Source organism: Typopeltis vanoorti, chromosome 13 (assembly GCF_054136105.1).
Source record: "Typopeltis vanoorti isolate ZY-2024b chromosome 13, IOZ_Tvanoo_1.0, whole genome shotgun sequence".
NCBI classification, from domain to species: domain Eukaryota; kingdom Metazoa; phylum Arthropoda; class Arachnida; order Uropygi; family Thelyphonidae; genus Typopeltis; species Typopeltis vanoorti.
This window is the reverse complement of record NC_143561.1, coordinates 129,012,931-129,030,546: the sequence shown is the minus strand read 5'-3', so window position 1 is coordinate 129,030,546 and position 17,616 is coordinate 129,012,931. Positions and strand designations below refer to the sequence as shown.

The window sequence follows — 17,616 nt, the reverse complement described above, 5'->3', positions numbered from 1 at the left end:
TAAATTGAAATGGATGGGATTGGATAACAGACTTCTGAATTGGATCGGTGACATCAGATGCAAATTATACACTTTTTGGGGAAACTTTAAAGAAGATAGAAGAAACAAAATATCTGGGGTGGTGGTGGTGGACAAAGACTGAAATTCAGGGCCACACTGCATGAGTTGTGAAGATATCACATCAGATAATGGCAATGATGTGGAGGACCGTGACATGCAGAAATAAAGAGGTTTTGATACCATTCTATAAGGCCTCGATACCAGTGATCAGACCTCATATAAATTATGGTACACAGATTTGATCATCGGGTTTTCATGGTGACGGGATATATTTTAGAAAGGATCCAGAGAAGATTCACAAAGGTGGTTAGTGGTCTTTGGAATGTGAAGTACGAGGACAGATTGAGAGAAAGTAAGTTGCAAAGCCTCGTGAATAGGAAAAAGAGTGGGGATATGATTGAGACATACGAGGGTGGTCTGAAATGTTCTCGGCCTAACAGTGAAAAAACAAATTTATAATTTCAGAATTATTTTTATTTTTCAACATAATCTCCCTTAAGATTAATACATTTATTCCAGCGATGCTGCAGAACCATTATCCCATCCTCCCTGTAGTGGTTCTCAGTAAGATCTGCAAAACACCCCTCCACAGCTGCAATCACCTCTTGATTTGAAGAAAAATACTGACCAGCAAGGAAAAGTTTTAGTTTTGGGAAGAGATAGAAGTCAGAAGTTGCCAAATCTGGGGAATAGGGTGGATGTTCCAACAATCCATAGTGCAGATTCTCTTAATTTTCCCATTGCCAAAACACCTTTGTGGGCAAGTGCATTCTCCTGATAAAAGATGATTTTTTTCTTCTGTAAACTGGGCCTTTTCTCACAAATTTTTTCGTATAGTGTGGTTAAAAGATCTGAATAATATTCCCCGATTAATGTTTTACACATTTCAAGATAATTAATAAACAAATTGCCTTTAGCATCCCAAAACGCCGATGATATGACATTTCCTGCTGATGGAACTGACTTTGTTTTCTATGGCGCTGAACAACCGGCTTCTATCCACTGTTTTGACTGCTGTTTGGATTCTGGTGTGGAATGGTGAATCCAAGTCTCATCCATAGTAATAAATTGACGCCCAAAATCAGTTTTATTGTTGTTAAAATGCTTCAAGCACTGTTCAGAGATTTTCACACGAGTGCATTTTTGATCTGCTGTAAGCAAGTGTGGCATCCATCTTGCGCAAATCTTTTTCATTTGCAATTCTATCCTACATGTTCTTTTGAAATGCCTACGATCTCAGCAATTTCATGCCCTTTGACTCACCGGTCATCCAATACCATATCGTGCACTTGATCAATGATTTCTGGTGTTGTTACACGTTTTGGACGTCCTTCACATGGATCATCTTTAAGGCTGGTACAGCCACGTTTAAACTCGGCAGCCCATTTCTTAATGAAGAAGAAGAGTGCCCATAAATTTTTATCAACTTTGAATGAATTTCTTTTGGCGTTAAACCTTCTTTTACAAAGAATTTTATAACCGCACCATACTCAATTTTATCCATTTCAAGGGATACAGACAGCACTTTTGCTTCAGACAGCTGTATAAAACAAACTACTTGATAGAATGACTTGCAATTTCACCTGGATGCTTATGGCAGATGTACCTACTAAGAATAAAAAATCTTGCCAATAGTGTTGCCATCTATGGTTCAGACCACCCTTCGTATAAGCTAGTCGGGGGTTGTTATCAGGTACATCGAAGAGATTTTTCATAGAATGTGGGGGGGGGGGGGGGCAGGGAGGTAGAACATGAGGCCATCACTGGAAACTGTATAAGGAGGGTGTGAACAGAGGAGTGAGAAATAGGTTCTTTGCATGGAGAGTATTGGTGAGTGGAATGCATTGCCTGAGTGTGTTGTAAATGTAAACACATTGAATCAGTTTAAAGCATAGTTGATTAAGCATTGTGTGCAACAGTGTGCACTTCCCACGATGAATTTCTGACTCCATGGAGGTTAGATGTTAATAATAATAACAATAAAACAGGCCATCTGAACACAATTAGCAGACATAGGGCATTAGCTTCATAGATTTGGTTGCTTCAGCTCTAATTGAAAACAACCCAACTCAATCCAGGACCAAGTAGCAGCAATGATCTCCTTTCTATCTCACTTCTCATTCCATGTGGCATGAAATGACAATTTAGCCTTTATGTGTCATATACATCCTATCCTCACAGAAGTCCTCATATGGCTGGATGTGATACAGGCAATCACCTCATGGTAACTCTCACTAGCAGCATGGAGATTCAACATACCATTTATAATATCATTATCTCATGAAGTGATCAAATTCAACATGGATAATTCTCACAGTGACCTCCGAAAAACTTAAAAATTTCATTTTCTTTGCCCCATATGCCATATCTTTAATATCATAATTACAATTTCAGTTTATTTATTTCAATATAAATGTTTTGCATCATGTTCTAATTTATATTTTATCTCCTTTACCACTAAATTTTGTTTAGTAAATATTATTTTTCCAGTGTCTTGTTTTGTTCATCAAGTGTTTTTATTGTTGAAAATCTGAAATGTAATATCTACTGCTTCTTTATTTGTTTTGTCTTAAGTGAAGGCAAAACAAATAAAGAAGCAGTAGTTGTCTTCTACACAAAAGAAGCACCTCACCAAGAGAAAGGTCTGTCTGTCCTCCACAATAATATCAGAAGGTTTCATAGATGGGCTTCTCTGCAGAATGATATTGATGTATTAGTCTGCAGAGAAGCCCATCTATGAAACCTTCTGATATTATTGTGGAGGACAGACAGACCTTTCTCTTGGTGAGGTGCTTCTTTGTAGCTATCAAGTCCAGAATATGGTAACTATCACATTCTGGAGTGATTTCACCTACTTGATGATCTGGGAAAAAACATATTAATCATAATGAATATGTTCTTGACATAATATTTCTATAATGTTGTGACATTAAAGAGATATTACTTATACGAGGGTGGTCTAAAAAGTTCTTGGCCTTGACCATAGCAACATCTGATACACCTCTGTTTCTTTCACTTCTCCTAATATTGCCTCTCTTCTATATATTGTACCAGATAATTTATACCAGTATGATATACACTGATAAAGTGCTCGTTTAATAATTCCACTATATCCTTTGCAGCTGTTAGTCTGCCGCCATGACTATCCACCAATGTTAGTCTGCCATGATTATTCTTCCTCTTGCTTGCCATTCTTCTTCTTCTTCTGCAGCTTCTTCCACTTAAGTGGGGTCACTGTTTGTTATGAGTCTCCTCCACACCTTCCTGTCTTGGGCTGTCACCACATTCAAGTTCTTCATCTTCAAGTCCTCTTCTACCAGCTCCCTCCATCTCTTCTTTGGCCGCCCACGCTTCCGCCTTCCTTGCACATCCATCTGCATGCCCTTCTTCCCACATATTTGTCCTCCCTCCTCATCACATGACCAAACCATCTCAACCTTGCCTCCTGTATTTTCGCTCCTAAGTTCGTAACTTTCACTGTTCCCCTGACATAGTCATTTCTCAGATGATCCTTTCTGGTCACACCGCACATCCACCTAAGCATTCTCATCTCTGCTACTTCCATTCTGCTAATGTTATTTTTCCTCAGGGCCACAGTTTCTATAGCATACGTCATAGCTAGCCTCACTACTGTCCTATAGAATTTGCCTTTCAGATTGATCGGCACCCTCTTATCGCATAACACTCCAGCCATCTCCCTCCAGTTCCTCCAACCTGCTTGTATCCTGCATCCCACTTCCTTCTCACCTCCTCCATCTTCTTCCACTGTCGAACCTAAGTATCTAAAGTCTCTCACCTTCCTGATGACATTTCCTTCCAGCTCCAGGTCTGTCTCCTGGCCACCACCCACTGCGCAACACATATACTCTGTCTTACTTCTGCTCAGTCTCATACCTCTCTCTTCCAGTACTTTTCTCCATCTTTCCAGTTTAGTTTCCGCTTCTTCTCTTGAATCTACACACAGCAAGATGTCATCTCCATACAACATTGTCCAAGGTGCATCTTTTCTCACCTCCTCCGTCACTACCTCCATCACAATGTTAAACAGAAATGGACTTAATGCTGACCCTTGATGCAAGCCAACTGTTACTTGAAAACTTTCTGTCTGTCCCAAACAGGTCCGAACACTTGTCTTCACATTTCTGTACATTTCCTGCACCAACCTGACATATTTCTCCGGTACCTTCTTCTCCCTCAGACACCTCCAGACTTCTTGCCTTGGCACTCTATCGTATGCTTTCTCCAGATCAATAAATACCAGATGCAGCTCCCTTTGTTTCTCTCGATATTTTTCCATCATCTGTCGTAACCCAAAGATAGCATCTGTTGTTGATCTACCAGGCATGAAGCCAAATTGTTCCTTTGCAATCTCCACCTCCTCCCTCAATCTACCATCAAGAACCCTTTCTAGGATCTTCATTGTGTGGGACATCAACTTTATTCCTCTGTAATTTTTACATTCTTGTGCATCCCCTTTACCCTTGTAGATGGGAACAAGAGTACTCTCCCTCCATTCCTCGGGTATATTTTCCTGTTGGCAAACTTTCATGAACAGGTCCCACAGCAGGTCAATTCCCTCTTCCCCCAGTGCCTTCCATGCCTCCACTGGAATTCTGTCGGGGCCCACCGCTTTTCCATTCCTCATCCTCTTCATGGCCTCCGTCGCTTCCATTCTACTGATGTTCTGCACCATTCCCTCAGAAGGCTGACCATCTCCTCTGCGAGTCCTTGCATTTTCCTCATTCAGAAGTCCCTCAAAGTATATTTTCCATCTGTTTCTTATGTCCACATCCCTCCATAATACTCTTCCTTCAGCATCTTTGATCTGCCTCACATGTAAGATGTCCTTAGCTGCTTTATTTCTACACTTCGCTAGTTGGTAAATTTTTCTCTGTCCTTCCTTTGTTTCTAATTGATCATACAGATCTTGATATGCCATGGCCTTCGCCTGTGCCACAACTCTCTTGGCTTCTTGCTTTCTCTGTTTGTACACCTCTCTGTCCTCTTCCACTCTTGACTCATCCCACTTCTGCTTTGCCTTCCTCTTAGCCGTCACTGCCACTTGTACATCATTATTCCACCACCAACCCTCCTTCTGCTCTCTAATCTTTCCAGATGTCTCACCAAGCACCTCGATTGCACAGCTCAGGATTACTTTTGAATTATGTTTCCACCAATCTTGTACACTTTCCAGTCCATCCGAAATCCTCTCTAACACTCTCTCCCTAAAACGATTCCTCACACTTCTTCTTTTAAGCGAAACCACTTAATTGTCTTCATCCCATGGCAACCAGAAGTTCTTATCTTCGATCTTATTTTAAAGTCTGCGCACAGCAGTCGGTGTTGTTGTGCTACTTGATCTGTTGGAATTACCTTACAATTTGTCACAACCTTAAGATGTTTTCTTCTAGTCAAAATGTAGTCAATTTGTGAGCTGTTGTTACCACTTCTAAATGTTATCAAATGTTCTTTCCTCTTGAAGAAAAACGAGTTCACAATTGCCAGATCAAATGCTACTGCAAAGTCCACGACCCTCTCTCCTTCCTGGTTCATCATTCCCACTCCGTGGCCACCATGCACCCTTTCACAGTCTCTATTCTGTCTTCCTATGTGCCCGTTCAAGTCTCCTCCGACAATCACCATCTCATTTTCTTCCAATTCCCTCATTTCTTCATCTAACACGTTCCAGAACTCATCTTTTTCCTCTGCTGTACAGCCAACTTGCGGGGCATATACACATAATACGACCACCCGCTCTTCTCCAAGACCCAATTTCATTCGCATGATCCTGTCGTTCCTTCTGCCCACGTCCAGTACTTCACCCTTCATTCTGCCACACACCACAATTCCTACACCATTTCTTCCCTCGTTATTCGCTCCAGAGTAGAACAATTTATATCCATCTCCCAGTTCCTTTGCCTTTCCCCCTTTCCACCTTGTCTCCTGCACACATAAAATGTCCAACTTCCTCTTCCTCATCATGTCTGCCACCTCTCTTCCCCTTCCAGTCATGCTTCCAACATTCAGTGTTCCCACTTGCAACATCCTCTCCACCTGCTGGGCTCGCTTCTTTAACCGCACCCGCCCTTGATGCGGTAGCCCTCGTCCACTTCTCACAGCTGTAGGGCGATGTGGCTGCGCGTCGCTTAAGGGGTACGCCCTAGCCCTTATATCATTTTCTCTTCAACTCATAATCATAGTTTGAGTTGGCACTGAAGTTTTACGACCGGATGCCCTTCCTGACATCAACCCTCGCATTTATCCGGGCTTGGGTCCGGCACCTATTGAGGCTAGCTTGCCTCCTTCGGTGGCTGCATAAGACGAAATGACTTAGCAAGATAGGAAAGACTCACCCCTAGCCCTCGAATACTCTAATAGCATCAGGGGGAAGGAGCAAGGAGAGGAGAAAGAAACAAAGAAAGAAGAGGAGGGACCAGTCTACAGAATAATATAACAGATATATATTACATGAAGTAAGGCATGGTCCAGCATCAGGTACCTCGGGTTTGCCATGCCCGTACTCACTAAAGTGAGCCCTTGAGAAATCCTCTTGCTTGCCATGTAGTGAAAAAATTCCCTTGAGTTAACTTTGGCCTGACCAGCCAATCTCCTCTCATATTGCACCTTTTCCTTCTTTACCATGCTCGTCACCTTTCTAGCCTGCACCTTATGATCTGATCACCACCAACTGTCTTACACCTCTTTTATAACATTTTCTTTTCCAGCACAGCTTGCTTGATTTCACTGTTCATCCATTTTACTACCACTCTATTTACTCATTTAACATTTTTCTCAGCATGCAGTCATACAATGATTTTGTCAGATACTGCCTTATGAGTTTCCATGCATTGTCAACATCTTTTCCACTCAGCTCATCTACCCAATAACTGACTACAGAGCTTCCTATAATCACCTGCTTTATAGATCTACGTGTATCCATTTTTGGCAGTAACCTTTTCTTGTTTCATCACTTCCCAAATAAGTACCTCATCATTCTCACCAACTGGTGGCAGTGTCAACACCTCACCAACAATTTCATCTTGTGAAGTTATCACCAAATCAAAAACATTAAAGCCTCCAGTTCCTTCAATCACGTGCTGCTTAAGATACTTATCTCTCAAAAATTCCACAAACTTGCATTCCTTGTTCCCATACACTCTTTCCTCCTTCCAGTTTATATTCCTATAATTAAAATCTCCCATCAGGATCATCTTCTTTTTACATGCCCAATTAATTTGCCTAAAAATTTCACAATTGGTGTATTCTCTGCATTCCCTGGCCTATAACAGCATCCTATCAGATATATTAACCTGTTTATTTCAACTTCAAAGCAAACAGATTCAAAATCTGTGCATGCACCATCTACTTCCACACTTTGCAGACACAATTCCTCTGCAATCATTAGCAGCGCTCCCCCAACTCTTTTCACATCTCTATCCTATCAGAAAATTATATATCTTTCTAATTCTATTCCCGACATCACATCCTCCTCACACAACTAAGTTTCACTTATTCCAATGCCACAAACTCAGCTCTCTTGTTTCGAATACTACTTACATTTGTGTATAAACTTAACAATGGCTGTGTGTTTGAGGCCATCATACCAGCACCAACATTCTCTAATCTAGCTGCTATACTACACTTCTCTTTTCGGTTTGACCACTCCCGTTTCCCTGATCCTGACTGTGATTTCCATTCTTAACTGTCTCGTCCTCACCTTTATGCACTCCATCACCTTGTGCAGCTGCAACCACATCTTCAACCTCATATCCCTCTTCTTCCTGCTGTGCAATCTGTTGATTTGTGCTATCCTGTTTCACAGGTAGACTCTGATCATTTGCTACATTAACTTCTTGACTCTGTGCCTTCTCAGAAAACAATAGCCTTTCTAAATGCCCAACACCAAATCCATTCAGATGTCATCCATCAGCTTTATACCATTTGAACTTCTGTTCAAATTCCCTCCACAGATTTGCAAATTGAGCCCCCTTTGCCTCACAACTCAGACATCTTACTATTCATTATCTCTGCTCTCCTTCTCAATTCACTGTTATCATATCTGGGCAACAAGCCTATGAGTTTCCCAGCAACACTATTTTTCTTTACCTGCTGCAACAACTTCCTCGAGTTACTATTAACGTTCTTCTTCTTCTCCTCTCCAACTAAGTCATTTGTGACCACGGCTACCAATTTTGATGCCCAGTATTTCCTTTTCTGCAACGCATCAGTTATTTGCTTCATTGTTTTACCAGGAAAACATGTTTTGGGCACTTGATTAGTAATCACACCTCTAATGATTGAGTCCCCATACATTAATATACGACTATCCTTTGATTTTTTCTTTATAACATTAACTTCCTCCTCCTTATCATCAACCAATATCCCTTTAGCTGTTTAATATCCTCTTCCAGATGTTTTGTTTCGCTTTTCATTTTCATTAATTCCTGCTGAAGCTCTTCTACTATGGTCCTGATGTTTGCTCCCATTTCTAATCACTCTAATCTATCCAGACACTTTTCACATACATTAATGCTTTCCTTCTTCTCATTTACCCAAACATTCTATAGATCTTTCTCATTTTTCAGTGCGTGCATATAGCAGTTTTTGCAATGCATCCACTGCAAAAAATCCAAGGCAAAGCCAGACTTTCGTACAGTAGCCTTCTGCGCTGCTGACGTACGTTTCTTTATGAACATCATCTTTAGAAGCTGAAGTAGTACAACAAACAAGTAGTACAACAAACACAATATAAACAGCAAAAGAATTTCAACAATAGCACCACTGAAGGACACTTGTATCCAAACTGAAAAAAATGCAGCACCATTTGTGACAAAGAGCCATACTATACACTAATTCAAAACACTTTTTTTTATCAGAGCTCAAAACTATTGCTACGCTAACTTGCACCCTATCTTGGCAAGGATCCAGAGAAAATCGACTAAGATGGTATTGGGACTCTCAAATATGGAATATAAAGATAAAATAAGCGAATTTACTCTTTTGTGTGGATGCCAACTGAGCATACAACAGCATCAAAACAAAATTACTTGGTTTTGGATATGTGTTAGTGGTGTGCAACTTTTGGGAAGATACTACCCATCTTCTCAAAAGTTGCATACAGAAGGAAAACTGGCATGTAGGCTATTTATGCCTTTATGGCAAAAAGACAACAAGGCAATGATTCATGGTTGCAATGTTTCTGGTATGGCAAGAGGTATATCTTTACAGTATATACAAAAGGAAAACTGACTAAGAAAAGTTCAAGGGTTGGGTGAATGTTGAGGATTATCTTGATGGTAGATGGATGATTTGTGAAAGACCATTGTATACAGCAAGTACTAGATCTTTTCCAGTTTGTTTAGTAGAACTGGAAAAGAGAAGCCAGCTGGAGTGGAGAGCATTACAGTCATCTAAGAAGATGACTTCACTGTTTGGGTAGTTAGACTGCAGATAGTCAAGCTTCACATAGCATCAAAAGATGTATCAATAACCATGCTAGACACTCTGCCTCTGATCAAGGAAAGTGATTATGTAGTTTTGTTCTAGGAGGTTTCTAAACAAGTGGAATTTATTATTCCACTTGTTTATTATGACAGACATCGGAAGAAACTTGGAGAGTTCCCGTAACATAAGAAACTACAAGGAAAGAATGTTAGTAGTGTGTGTGTGTGGGAAGTGGTCAGGAATTGTTTGAGAGAAGCAATATCAAACTGCATACCCAGGGTGGCTCAAAGACAGAAGGAGAAAATTACAGACTAAATAGGGAGGGAGGGGGGTTAAATGGATGAGTAGTAATACAAAGCAGGAGCTGCAAAAAACATTGTGAAAGAAATATAAAGAAAAAGGTGATCAGTATAATCACATTATGAGAGAAAATTAGCTAAGCAGGTCAAATAAAATCCACAAGAGTTTTTTCATTATACAGCAAGTAAGATGAAGAATGATTATGGAAGGATAACTTTAATTAATGCTGGTGGTAGGAAGAGGAGAGAAGATGAAGAAACAGTTGAGTTACTAAGTCATTATTTTTCAAGGATGTATCATCCGGTTGAGATTTTGCAGTTGCTGATGTGACATTACATATTGTGAGAAAATATCAATGTGAATACAGCAGTGGGACTGGATGGCACATGCAAGCAAACTGGCAGTGCCACTAATGGAACTGTTCTAAGTCTCAGCTCTGGCAAGGTACCAAGGGAGTGAAGAGAGAGAGAGTTGCAATATATAAAGGTGGCTCAAAGACAGAAGGAACAAATTACAGACCAATTAATATCTTGAGAGTTTGGCTAAAAGTAAAATCCAGGAATGTGTGTGTGTGTGGGGGGGGGGAATAAGGTATTCTATAGTGAGCAGCATAACTATGTCAAAGGTAGATAGTTCCTGGCTTGGTCATTTACTCCCATTTTATAACAGAGTAACAGCAGAATTAGACCTGCTGGCCTTTGCAAAGGTATATGACAGAACACCACATGGAAAACTATTACATTATTGGGGCAAATGAAAATGGATATGAAGCTGGTAGTGGCAATGCATAAGGAGATGAGTGACAGACAGACACCAGACAGTAATAATGGAGAGTAAAATCTAGGAGAATGAGGGTGACTAAAGGAGTGACTCAAGATTCTGTACTAGGGCCCCTATTTTTAATTTGTATATAAATATGGAGAATAATTAAAGGGGGTGATTTATTGTTTGTTGATGATAAACTGGAAATGGAAATAGTTGATAACAGTGATGCAGATATCCTGCAGGATGATTTAAATAAATTGGCAGAGTGAAGGATGATGACTGTCAATTTAATGTTGCAAAATGTACGGTATGCACGTTGGAATAGAAAGATTACATAGTGTATATCACATAATAATACTGGATAGCAACAAATTGATGAGGTTACAGATTTGCAGATAATGATAAATAGGTGGTTGAAGTTTGGCAAACATATTGCAGTAATTGGTGAAACAACTCAAAGGATTGCTTAGATTCTGAAAAAAAAACATGGTAACAAATAAAAATAGAAAGGTTATTACCCTGCTTTAGCAGGATAATAATAACCTAAGGCTATGATTTAGCTATGTCTTGACTACTATGCACTGATTTCATCACCTAGATTTCCTGGGGATCAGGTAGTGGAGAGGATTTAGAGATAGTGACCAAGCTAGCGACAGGTGTGTGGAATGCTCCCTATGAGGATAGAATGGTGTGTGTTGCAAAATCTAGATGACAGATGGAAAAGAGAAGATGTTAAAGAAACTTTCCAATTTACCAAAGGGGTTCTATAAGACTGACAAAGAAATTTTATGAATATAGGAATCATTTTGCTGTAGTTATAAAATGGAGCCTACAGAGTACTAATTGAAATCATTTGTTAGCTGTTGGAAAGATTTTTCCAGTTTTAGGAAGCTGTGCTTTATGGATTTATAATTCAGCATCTCATTAAATCAGATATCACATTTCTTTTTACACTATTCGATGGAGAGGTTATTTTGTTTCAATAGTTTTTTTTTTTTTTTTTTGCATTTTTTATCTGTGTTGCAAGCTGCATTACTTGGGTATTACTTTGTTTCCTTAAAGCATCCTTTCTTTGTACATCTCAAATTATGTTTGTGCTATCTAATTATTTTGATTGATTGTGTGTGTATTTTGATTTTCTTTGGAGATTTATTTATTTTTTCCAGTGTGAGTTTAATGTCTGTGTAGAACCTATCTATAGGATGGTAATGTAATTTATTTCCAGTTAATTTTTCTTATTTCCTGATCTATTTTCTTTATTTATTTTTGATTTTGTTTTTCAGAATCCAGGATATTGTACATTTAAGACCACGAAATAATGATCTGTGAGTTTACATTTTATGATTACTGCCATTTAGTTATCTGGTGGTGTCTGTTTATTTATAGGAACTATACAAGAAGCTCTGAGAGCATTTATATTTCTTCACTAGCATGAGAAGTGATGGCAAATTGGAAACGATGCCACATCGTCTCTGACTCAGTGATCCTGTTAACAAAGTCTCTTCTTCTCACTAACTTTCTCATCTTTTCTTTCACTAATTATAAGTTCAAGTTGTAAGGTTGGTAAGTTCCTTTATATTATTCCTCCAACTCTTTTGCTGTCTTCCTCTCCTTCTCATGCTGTCAATCTTCCATAATACAACTGCTTTTTCCAAATTCATCTGCTCGCATAATATGCCCAAAGTACGTTAACTTCTGTAAAGTGATCATAGTCTCTAAGGAACATTCCATCTTTATATTCTCTAAAACCTTTTTATTAATTATTCTTGTGGTCTGTGAGATTCTTAATAGTCTCCTATATGTCCATAATTCAAAGGAATCAATTCACTTTCTTCTTAATGATTCAGCTTTCACACCCACATATCTTTCTTTCTTAATCCTCCTCTACTACCTTTTCATGGTGTTGAGGTTTCATATTCTTGTAACCGCAACCATCTCAAGGATAAGGTAGTTGGCCCTATACTTCCTGGTGTGTCCTATGTCTGTAGATGTGTGTATTCATGGGACCGGTTTGCCTGTTCTGGGGGATGAAAAACCCGAGTTTCTGGGTGAAAAAACCTTACCTCCATATGAGACTGGCTAACCTTTCATTGAAAGAGACTAGATAAAGGTTCCTCACGTCACTGATGGGAATCAAACCCAGGTCTTTCTGGCCAAAGGGCTTCATCTATAATGACTGAGCTAGAGGCTCACATCCATACATCACTAATGGAAAAACCTTTAGTTGAACAACTCTAACTTCTGTAGCCTTACTAACATCTTTATCTTTCATAATTTCGTAGGGTTTAATACAGCTTTTTTCCCCATAGCTATCATTCTTTTTATTTCATCTTCACATTGGCCATCATTTCTCATTCTAGATCCCAGTAAATCATAACTTTCAACAAACGCTATTCTATTTTACCTGTGTGTTAATGATAACGGGGAAGACTTGGATGGAGTCTTGGAGACTTGGAGGTTATCCAGTTGTTTGCAGATGATGCAAAGTTCAGATAAACTACAAGGAGTAGAGCAGATGTTCTAGTCTTACAAGAAGCCTTGAAAAGATTCAGTGAATGGGCACAGGAGTGGGATGACAGTTCAATGTCAAAAAATGTAAGGTTTAAAAATTTGGGAAACAAAGATGGGATGCAGAATTTATGCTTTGTGGGGATATATTGTTGGAGGTGGAGGAAATAAGAGATCTTGGGATGATTGTGGATAAGGATCTAAAATTTAGAAGATACACTGCCAACATTGTGAGAGCAACACAACAAATTCTGCAGATGATACAGAGGATACTGACTTGTAGAAGTAAGGAGATTCTTGTTCCATTGTATATATATGGCCTAGATTAGACTACATATGGACTACTGTGCATGGATTGGGTCACCTGGTTTTCAAAAGGATAAGGAGATGCTGAAAAGAGTTCAGAGTGATAGACTAAGGTCATTTATGATCTCTGGAATGTTGAATATGAGGAAAGGTTGAGAAGGTGCAATTTACAGAGTCTAGTGAATTTGGATAGGAGAAAGAGGGGGGTGATATGATATAGATACAAGTTGGTAAGGGGCTGTTACAGTATCAATGTTAAAGAGGTTTTTCAAAAATTGGTGGGAGATCAAGAGAATGTGAACAAGGGAATGAGGAGCAGATTTTTTGCATGCAGAGTTGTGAATGATTGGAAAGCCTTTCCTGAGAGTGTGGTGTCTGCAAAGAATTTGAATGTTTTAAGGCAAGGCATGATGAAATGTGTATGACAAAGGGACCTCCTAGATAAGTCATTGACTCCATGGGATCTTAGGATAATAATAATAATTTCTCTCAATCATAAATTCATCCAAACTGATGGGATTAGATTATACATAGACAGCAAGTTCAAGTATTGTGTCTGCTGTTGTTGCTGTGATTTATATTTGCAATGTGTATATTTATATCACCAATTACTATTAAATATTCAGTTGGACATGGTTCTAGGGCATGAAAGCCAACTATTTAATTCATATTCAAAAATTCTAATGTGTTAAGTTTGGCAGCCTATAAATAGCATTTAATATTAGTTGCTGCATATTAACCTCATGCATTATTTCAATGCAAATGTTTTCAGCATATTTAAATTTACAGTTGATTTCTTTCACTCATGAATTTTTTGTTTTGTGAATATCAGTATTTGTCCTCCTCAGTTTGATTTTCGACAGTGTGTATGTAGTTGGAAGTTTGGCAATTAGTTATTTCATCATTAGTAATTTACACTATATATATATATGTATATATATATATATATATATCAATAACATCAATACAATTCTTCAGATAAGCTTAACATAAGCCAATATTTTCTAATCCTTCTGATGTTCATATCTAGAATAGAGCTCCCTTCATTCAGTCAATACATTGCCATATTCTGATGTTATTTAGTCTGCTTGATAGTCCAGGTTCATTTTGGTTATATTATGATATCCTTTCTTCTGATGTCATTAAAGTACTTTGCTTTCACTATGATAGCCCGTATTCCAAGTTCTTGATTTGTACTGGCTTTTAAATTTGTGTAACTTCTTATTGAAAATTTTTGCATCTCTTATCTATAAAAATTGGTAATTTTGTCTGATTTTGCTTTTCTTGTAAACAATAATAATTTGGATAAACAATGAAAAATCAATAAAAAAAAAGTCAATATAAGCACTTCGTTATTTTACGTTGAATGTACCTGGTATGTCCCATTAAGAAAGTGAACAGGTATGCTGTGTGGAAGAGAGTGGTGGTATGGATTTTTGAGCAGAATACTGAGCACTTCCATGCGTGACGGATGGCACTCCCTTCCTCCATTTGCAAGTGCCCTCTTAAGGGCTCGCTGACAGAAAATGAAGTATTTTCCTGCTTCTAACCTAAATAATAAATAAATGAATTACACATGTCTGCATATTCTATGTTGGATTTGAAATTTCTTATCCAAGAGAGACTTCATTATTTTTAACAGAGATATATCTATTTTATTATTTATAGCCAATACATTAGCTAGATTATGTCATATTTCACTTGATTATAAATAACACACTACTAGAGCAATAGGCACAATTTCAAAGGATAATATGAAAAAAAAATGTTCCATATGCAACGGAATTGTTTTTTTTTCTTCTTTCCATTTGGAATTGGGAGTAGCATTGGCATGCCTGTTTAATAAAAGCCTTGCAACAAAATAGGTTTCAAGGGATTGGAAGGAAGGTAAAATTGTTCTGCTGCATAAAGATGGTGATAAGGCTGTAGTTTCAAATTATAGGCCAGTCTGTATATCTTGGGTTGTGGTGAAGGTATTGGAAAGATTGTTGGAAGTAAGATACAGAAATGAGCTGATAAAAGCAGTATTCTCTGTTGTATCAGCATGAGTTTGTTAAAGGGAGATCATGTTTCACTAACGTACTTATGTACTGTAACAAGATGACAAATACCTTGGACAGGGGAGATGCATATATGGTATACTTGAATTTAGTAAAAACTTTTGATAGACTGCCACACGACAATCTGGTACATAAATTGAAAAACAGATGGGATTTAAAAACAGACTTCTGAGTTGGATTAGTGACTGGGTGACAGATAGGTATCAGAAAGTTGTATATAAGAATGCAGTATCCCCAAAGAGGAAGGTCACTAGTTGTGTGTTTTGGGATCAATGATCCCAAAACACACAACTAGTGACTACTAATGATTTTGGGATCATTGTTGTTCAGTTTGTATATTAATGATATTAGGCTGAGTATAAGTAGTGATATGCAGCTGTTTGCAGATGATGGAAACTTGGGGAGAGCAATGCAGATGTTATGATCTTATAGGAGGACTTGAATAGATTGCATGGATGGACAGGTAAGTTGAACTGTCAATTCAATGTTGCAAAGTGTAAGGTTTTGAGACCTGGTAAGCAACGATGGGATGCAAAGTATGGGATGTATGGTGGGGAAACTTTAAAGGAAGTAGAGGAGATGAGAGATTTAGGAGTGATGGTTGACAAGGACCTGAAATTCAGGGGCCACATTGCACAAATTGTGAAGATGTCACATCAGATAATGGCAATGAAGCAGAGGACCTTGACATGCAGACATAGAGAGGTTATGATGCCACTGTATAAGACCTTGATCAGGCCTCATATGAATTATTGTGCACAGATTTGGTTGCTGGGTTTTTCATGGTGACGAGGATATGTTGGAAGGAGTCTAGAGAAGATTCACAAAGGTGATCAATGATCTTTAGAATGTGGAGAGTGAGGACAGATTGAGAGAATGTAAGTTGCAGAGCCTCATGAATAGGAAGAAGAGGGGGAGGAGATATGATTGAGACATATAAGTTAGTCAGGGGTTGTTATTAGGTTCACAAGGAAGAGATTTTTCATAGAATGGGAGAGGGGGTAGAACAAGAGGCCATCGCTAGAAACTGTATAAGGAAGGTGTGAGCAGAGGAGTAGGTTCTTTGCATGGAGAGTGGTTGGTGATAGAATGCACCTGAGTGTGTTGTGAATATAGTGAATATAGTGAACATTGACTTAGTTTAAAGCAAGATTTGATGAGCATTGTGTGCAATACTGTGTACCTCCCTCCACCATGAATCTCTGACTCCATGGAGGTCAGAGATGTTAATAATAATAATTTCCTTGGCATATCCCTAGAGCTAAGATTTCAGTAAAATGTCTTGGTTTGCAAAGCTAAGATTTCAGTCAAACAGATTGTTCTGCAGAGCTTCCATTTTGTTTTCACATTTTCATAATGCACACTGATATGCGTCTAATTCCATGCTTTCTTACCAGTCTGTTCACCTTTCTTGCTTGTGACTTGTGCGCTCATGAGCCTACTAATTGCTTTTTTTTATACACCCTCTATATATATATCCATCTCACTCCTCACTGCTTTATCTTCTTGACAGTCAGATACTGTTTCTTTAAAACCTGTTGACTATCTTCCATGTATTACTAACACCTTTCCCCTAGAGATTCTAATTCCTTTGCAATGCTCCAAGATGGAACCTTAGTTTTTCATAATTTGCTGCTTGGAATTCTACACAATCCTTTTCTTAACACGTTCGGTGCCAACTATGAGTATGCTCGTAGTTGGTATATGAGCCTCACAAGCCAACTACGAATATACTTGTATGTTGATTACCGACCTCCTATACCAAGCATGAGTTAACCCTTAGTATAAGTACCTTAACTTGGACCCTTCACTTGTGAATAAAGTGGAAAGCACATCTGGGGGCTTGGTAGAAGGGAAATAATTTCAGATAAAATATAGTTTATTATATATGTGCCTCAGAAGCCAACTTCGAATATACTCATATGTCGATTACCGTTATGACCTCCTATGCCAAGCACGAGTTAACCCATAATTTGTAAATCAAATTAAAACTAATAAAATCAATAAAAATAATAAAATGAAATCAATAAAATAAAAACCAATTTATACAAATTATGAATGATACACGTTAAAACAATTTTCCATGCACAATGGTGGTTTTTCCTGGCAAACAGGACAATAATAATGTGTTTTTGTGTCGTTGTTTGTTTCGTGTACATACTCGGCATGACTT

At 38.4% G+C, this 17,616-nt stretch overlaps 1 protein-coding gene across 1 annotated transcript in view; it reads right to left on the bottom strand.

Annotated features, from left to right (window-relative positions):
- The window catches only part of LOC150100532 (uncharacterized protein CG43867-like), a 552,783-nt gene that overhangs the window by 128,815 nt on the left and 406,352 nt on the right, over positions 1–17,616 (bottom strand). The window contains exon 21 of the mRNA XM_090402673.1: positions 14,756–14,933. Within this exon, the coding sequence (XP_090258799.1) occupies positions 14,756–14,933 (178 nt within the window). The remainder of the gene's footprint in view (positions 1–14,755; positions 14,934–17,616) is intronic.